The sequence below is a fragment of the Primulina huaijiensis genome, chromosome 7, assembly GCF_012295235.1.
Source record: "Primulina huaijiensis isolate GDHJ02 chromosome 7, ASM1229523v2, whole genome shotgun sequence".
NCBI classification, from domain to species: Eukaryota; Viridiplantae; Streptophyta; class Magnoliopsida; order Lamiales; family Gesneriaceae; genus Primulina; species Primulina huaijiensis.
In genome coordinates, this window is record NC_133312.1 from 16,521,736 (window position 1) to 16,528,987 (window position 7,252).

General features: G+C 35.0%; 1 protein-coding gene across 1 annotated transcript; it reads right to left on the reverse strand.

Annotated features, from left to right (window-relative positions):
* Positions 1 to 315: 315 nt before the first annotated feature.
* LOC140981024 (5'-adenylylsulfate reductase-like 5) lies at positions 316 to 6,500 on the reverse strand. Its single transcript, XM_073447236.1, has 4 exons — positions 6,118 to 6,500; positions 2,221 to 2,402; positions 1,533 to 1,657; positions 316 to 881 (listed from the first exon to the last, which is right to left on the reverse strand). The coding sequence occupies exons 1-4, from the start codon at positions 6,298 to 6,300 to the stop codon at positions 448 to 450; spliced, it is 924 nt and encodes a 307-aa protein (XP_073303337.1). The 5' UTR covers positions 6,301 to 6,500; the 3' UTR covers positions 316 to 447.
* Positions 6,501 to 7,252: the final 752 nt, after the last annotated feature.

Consider the following 7,252-nt stretch of genomic DNA (forward strand, 5'->3'; position numbering starts at 1 on the left):
TTTACAGGTTTTTTCAACCACGGGATCAAGTCAGACTGCTCAAAGAATATTATCAACTAAGTTGCAGAGAGCATCTATCTTCTGACCAGACTTAATCAGAAATGAAGTACACGAGTATAATTGTTATAATCCAACCGCACTGCAACCAGTTAGGTATTAGCAAATCGAGGAGGATACGTTGAACTAAGTATAATTTAAAACATGTACTACCGAATAATACACACCGACAGGGACGTGTTTCGGACTTTATACCACACCTTTCTACGGTTATGCTCCATAAGATGGACGTAAGAGCTAAAGCTTAAAATAAGAGAGTGGAAAAATAATTACTAAAAACAGGAACAGAAGGGATCCCAAATAAGTATATCTTTAATGGTCACTTCTTACAATCGGATAATATAAGTTCCACCTTACCGTGATTCAGGGTAAAAGGTACACAAGACTAGTTTACAAGTCTCTTGAAGGAAATATTCTTGTAGAAGATGTCTCTCCTAAGGAAACGGATGCCAGGGACGACGCCCAAACCCGAGCATTCCTAGCTCCTTCATGGAAGTTCCTAGTTTTGCACGCCTCTAAATCGCTCCAAATTCTCTTCACATCAATCAAATGGAACACACGCCCTAAAAGTTGCCTCGACTCTCCGAAAATTTCCAAATTTAAGTGAGGAATGCCTGCGACCCACAGTTCTGTAATGCGAGATACAATCTCTGGAAAGAAATAAAGGATAGCCCTTGACAGGACAAATACTACAGAAAGTACAAGATACAATTCCCTCCATATTATTTCCGTGACTGACCCTTCATTCCAGGGCCTGAAAATATTCTGATTACTTGCTGGGCTGCATGAGTTATCTACAAACATAACCACTACTGGATCGAACCCTTTGGAAAATAAAAATAAATTAGAAATTAGAAGAGTAGCAATATTTTTTTCCCCAAAACTCGGAAAGAAATATTTTACACCATAGAACTAACTGTACATGTATTACTGAAAATAAGTTTATACAAAACAGAGACCAAGGGATGAAACAAACACAAGGCCAGTGCGAAAAGGGAAATCAAGTCTTGCCCATATTTGCAAGACCCATAGGTTCCACCCTTGTGCCCTTTTGACACACCAACAGAAGAAGGTGCACGTAAATGAATCTAAAGCAATGCACAGTTCCAGTAGAAAGTTAATCTCATATCTATGCACACAAAAATGAACATTTTAAAAAACCAATGAAACCCAACAATTATAGATAAATATATAACATGCTGAAAAAAAGGTAATGATGAAGATTTGATGGTGAATAAAACTTAACATCAGCAGATCGATTAAATGTACCATAATAGCCATCACAAAGTTCAGGAGATGAGTATTTCAACTTAGCAATTTCCCATGGTGCAGTTAGGCTATGATTGTTTATGCAACTTGGATTTAGATAGAAGAGGGAAGCATAAATGTGCAAGCACACTGGATAGTTTTACCAGAACAGTGGGTCACAAGTATCGTACAACAACTAGATAACAAGTTTAAACCAGGGGAGATACCTGTAGCTCTTTTGTAGAAATTGACAAGAGACACGAGATCTCTTCGACCATGATACTTCCATCGCATGTTCTGATTAACTATAAGAAGCGAGGGTACACTGTGAATCCCATATCTAGAAAAAATACTGCAAAAGACGCACAAGCAAGTTAAGCTTATGCAAAGGGTAGAGAATTGAATATAGAGAACATGTTATAAACCTTCCACAGGTGTGCAGGCTTTTGTGTGCACTCATGCAAGGCATGCTTAAGTATGGTAAACATAAAAGATATTTCACTATTCAATGATGTCCACACTCCTACGAATAACTTTTAGCCCTTCAATAAATTTGGGTCAAAAGAATATTTCAGAGGAGTTAAGTGCTATCAATCCAAATTACAAGCGAAGAAAATGCACCTGATGTCACAAACAAAGGGCCGTTATATGATGCATAAGAATTAACTAATAGTATCCTATGTTATCACAACCTTTACTGGATATAACTGACAGCAGCAAAGAGAGATCTAGACCTAGTCATTTTGCAAGTAGGCCTGGACACCATGTTATTACCAGGATACAAATACACAGATGCCATGATCTAATCTGAACAACACTCATTCTAAGATTGGTTCATGTCATAAGAAACCAGCAGTTTTTTTTGGTGGGTGACGGGGGAGATGTAAGGAATCATCGTAAGGTAAAGTCACTCACCTGGGAATGGCTGAAGATTGTTCAACCACTAGGTGTTTAATCTGCGGATACATAGAACTGAGAGTAGAAAACTTTGACAGAAAGATGCTAGAGAAAGGACACCATGAAGCATAATACAGAACAGCAGTATATACATTCTCTTGACTGGAGCTCATCACACTTTCAAACAATTCTCCATCCACCTTCAATGAAAAATAATGCACATGAAAGATAGAAACAAAAAAATAAAGAATATCAATCAGAACTCCGCAAAATAGATATGCAACAAACCAAAATCGATTATGAGTTGAAACAAAACGTTCACAATCACAAAACAATAGTGCTTGCAAGCATATTCATCAGCATCACTGTCATGAGCCATGAAGAAGAAGTGGGCTGAGAGAGATTGTGGGACGATATTTAGAGAACGAAACATTCAAGCCCAAAGTTTATCAAGGTTTCACTCATGGAAAATTCAGGACTGTAGATTGAGGAGCAAGATGATTTTTTCCTTAGTTAATAAGAATATTTATTTTCTTGTTTTTTGGATTTCAGCATCTCTCTTAAAATTGGTAGGATTTTCGTTCAGTTTATTTGAATTGCATCTTTGTTATATGTATGAACTCGGTAGGAAGAATTATTCATTGAGAGATATATCAATAAAAAGTTCATTTCACAAGATAGGGTGGTTCTCTTGTTTTCACGAGCTCCGATTATTCAACTAATGATGGGTTGTTAAGGTCGGAAATCAAAACGGCAAGAATCTTATTCCAAACTAGGAAATTACACTGTCAAACTACCCATAACACGGTCCCAAACTTGGGCACATAACAATCACCCTATACCATCACTAACACTGATCACCATCATTGAACCATCAATATTGGCTATTTATCATCATAGTTGCAAGCTAAAATTTATAATTTCGATAAATCAGTTTTAACATCAATATAAAAATTATATTTGGAAGGAATAATGCAGGAGTCAGGAAAAACGACATTTACAGGTCTAATGCAAAAATAAACACTGCAACATAACAGAAATAACACTGAATCTCCACTTCTGGAAGAACATGTATTAAATTTTCCTAAATGTCAAAAGTTGTCTCATCTACCAAAACGACAAACCAAACAAAATGAAAATAAGCGTTCTAGGTAGATTTATTGATAGGTCAGGTAATGTAAAAAGATAATGTTTTTGAAAACCAAGAAGAAAGTATTACAATGACAAAATTAATCTCAACGGAGAACCATTTTCATGGTCAAGGCATGACATGCTAGCTGAAAAATAACATGTAGTCATCTATGTAACCAGAATAAAAAATTGAACAGCCATCTAAAGGTGCATATTTGATAATCTATTTGCCAATTAAAAGCTGTAGGACAGTATGTATCAGTCTCTGAATGCAATGGACAGCTAGATCAGCCTTCATCATGTTAAGCTGCATGCAATTTTCAGTTGGGGTATTTAATTATTTTTATGTTACTCCATCTGATTTATACATGTTGGCCAGTTTAAGGCACTGAATCCATTATTAGTATCTTACATCGATCAACAGTTTACAAAGATTTCATAAATTTGATTACTTCCCTTTTCAAATAAGTCTTCAATCTTTCTGGCCCTTGTTTCATCTAACAACATAGGAGCATTCACTTAGAGTTTTTACACTGAACAATGAAGAAGTGACGCAAAGACTGACTAGAGCTATCCCATTATGGTCAACATCCAAAAGCACGCCGCATTAAAAATGTAAAGAGTTATCAGATGAAAACGGCAAAATTTATAAAGAATTAACAGCAATACACAGTTATGCTATGATAGATAGTCTTTCTATTATTGCAGTTACACGGGGAATTGAAGTTTGCAACACAAGAGAAGAGTTATGGCAGCAGTTTAGCTGCCAGCACATAAATTTTACATTCAGTAAGAGCGTTGAGTTCCAAAAACTGACAAAAGGATCAAACCATTATTAAGTCATATGACTGGCCTCACTCAAACAAATATATTCATGGCTACTTTCAGACAGCAAACGGACCATCTGCACATGATGGGAAGCTAAATGGTAATTTTAAGAATTATATGATTCAAAAGGCTTTGTTATGAAAGACAGGATAACGAAAATACCATTTAGCTGGCTAAATTCACTACAATCGTTAATTGATCAAAAAGTTATTTAAAAAAACCTTTAAGATAACACCCTTTCTTTGGAGCTTAAATTATAGTTTTTAATGGGAGAGAGGAATTAAAGGTGGAAGTGTTACGTAGAGGGCATATGTAAGTCTGTTCATACTTGTTATAAAACAATTTTTTTGACATGTTCGTTGGATGTAACAAATTTCTATTGATGTCTTAGTACCATCAGCTCCAAATTACTTGAATACTCAATTGTATCAACCACTTTTCTTTGCGACAGAGAGTTTTTGCTTCCGTATTTATAATTTGGTTCTTTTGAAATCATGTCACTTCTTTTGCTTGTAAACTTCTACTCCGGTCATTCAAACAAATCAGCGATTTTCCGTCAAAATTTTATGTCAAAACTATCGCAACCGTTTGACCGGCTGAGAGAGCTTTTCATTCATAGACAAAGATTAATTTTGTTAATTAAGATCAAATAATAATAACGGTAGAAATTAGAATTTTAAATTCAAACTTTATTTATTGTTTTTGCTTGCAAATACAATCTAACTGTGTTAAGACTTAAGAGCCTGTGATTGACAATGATCATGGCGGTAGCAGCCACCTTTATCATTTGGGATTTTGGAAAGGTGAGCCTAAAATTTTACTATTGTTCAAATGTTATATGCCACGTCCAATGATTTTTTTCTTTTAACTTTCTTGAAATTCTTATGAGGGAATGGTAGGCTATGGACACGGTTATTTTTTTATCGTATGATGATGATGACTAGATATTTTGGGTAGAATCTTAGATTTTGCTTCAATGTTGGCAAACAGTGGTAAGTATGTGTGTTTTCATATGCAACAATAAATTTATTAATAATAGTCAAATCTTTGGAATATCTCAATATGATAATGAAAAAAAGGAAAAATCTAATAGCCTAATAGACATACATAAATTCTATTTCCTCTCTAAGTTGAGACTTGGGACGCCATTCCCACGGTCCGAACGAGCAAGAACTGTCATAATGACATCCATAATAGACCCATTATTATTATCGTCAATAAACACCTTAGTAAAAATCAGCATATCATGGTATACTTGTGAATCGTATAATTGCCTATCTAGACTAAAATTCATTTTAGCATTCAAATCATAGACCAATCACCCATTGATGCATGAGTTACTGTTAGAGAAATTAATTTTCAAGTTCCAATTTTTTGGTGGGTTGAAAGTAATTAATCAGTTTAAGAAAATTTAGAATCAAATGACACCAACGGTACATGTACTTTGTCAAAATTGCATTATTGCGTGCTTGGATTGTGATAAAATTGAGGATCATGCAAAATACCAACAAAGCTTACAAATATTGATCTTTTGCCTAGTTAATTTTAATATAAACATACTTTAACGCAGTTTGGTTTATGAGTTTATCGACATAAAACCCCATCCAAGAAGTACTCATAAAAGAAGCCATTTGGTAGTTCATTGTGACATGAAAAATCATTCAAATTCACATGTCCTCTTTTCTCTACATACCTAAGTATGGCATCCCAAAAAGGAACATTTAATGAAATGGGTTCCAACACATTTAAAGAAAAGAAAAGAGCTCTTTTGCGGAGTTAGCCGTCTAGGTAATATAAAAAGCTGAATACCAATAATACCAGCAATTATTCGAAATGAAAACACGAAACAAGAAATAAAACAAATTTGTAAGAATAAAAAAAAACGTATAAACAATTCATAAATCACATATAGCACATTTCAAATTAGTTTAACCAAAATTAAAACCACATAATTACCTGGATCGCAGAAAGATACAAACGGGTCGAAAACGGGCACTGGGACTTCAGATCGTGAATAAAGGTTTTGTATTCACGAGGGTGACAAGCAGCTGGGGTCGTGGACGCCGTTCGAAACGACGCCGCCGAAGCGGCCAATATACACATGAACACACGAGCGCATTTTCTGATCGGAACCTCCATAGACGAAATCAAGAATATATTCTAACAATTTGGGTGAAATTATCAGATTTCTGACCAGAAAAAAATCCCTAGCGGGGTCAATCGACGCTCTGCCCTTTCAGCTGAGAGATGGGTGTAGAAGAATGTTGGGATTTTTGTATTACTTTCGATTATTCTTCCAATCCTCTCTGTCTCGACCGACCACCAATTCACAGATATTGTTTTTTTATACATTGTGCGAATTAGCACTATAAAGAATCACCATATTTTATTTTATTTTAAAAAAATTGTACAGTAATTTACTTTCACTTTATTTAAATACTAAGCGCATTGTGGTTTTGAAATTTTCATTTATCTTCTACCATTAATGAAACTCATTCTCTCGAATAGCGCATTCTTGCATTTAGCCCATAAGAGGAATATCCATGTTACGAATTCTTAATTCACGGTGAAACGTCATATGACCCATGCACTCGTAAGAAAGCAAATCTTGCATAAGAGGTATGGGCAACCCTACAAGAGACGTTTGGACGTTGTAAGAAGTCAAAGACAAAGACGAAGAGACGTTTAGAAGTTGTAAGAAGTCAGACAATAATGAGTCCTTAGATACCTTCTACATGATAAATGTTTGACTTCCCACAAAAACCTTGGGAAACTGATTTATTCTCAAGAACCATGCACCATGCATTGCATCTAAATTTAATCATAACAAAACATCGTGAAATAATCAAATTAAAAAACATGCTAATAATCAATTATCCAGAAAAAAAAACAGTAGAGTCAAAAATGACTTTGACGAATGAAACTCGGAAAAATCACTAACATCAAGAATGACAAGCTATCAAAGCAGCATAAATTCAAAAAGCATAACAAACTATCGAAGCAACATACAGTCTGAAAAGAATAAAAAAACTATCCTATGAAGAAGGCACCATCAGTGGCGTGCTTGCAAGGGAGCTGAGTCAAGGCCAGA

What these genes read in the sequence shown, in the direction of transcription:
- LOC140981024 (XM_073447236.1), bottom strand. Translation starts at nt 6,300, where the DNA reads ATGGAGGTTCCGATCAGAAAATGCGCTCGTGTGTTCATGTGTATATTG. An exon ending in TGTATCTTTCTGCGATCCAG is followed by an intron (nt 2,403 to 6,117) that starts GTAATTATGTGG and finishes TTTTCATTGAAG; the next exon opens with GTGGATGGAGAATTGTTTGA. An exon ending in CAATCTTCAGCCATTCCCAG is followed by an intron (nt 1,658 to 2,220) that starts GTGAGTGACTTT and finishes CGTCTTTTGCAG; the next exon opens with TATTTTTTCTAGATATGGGA.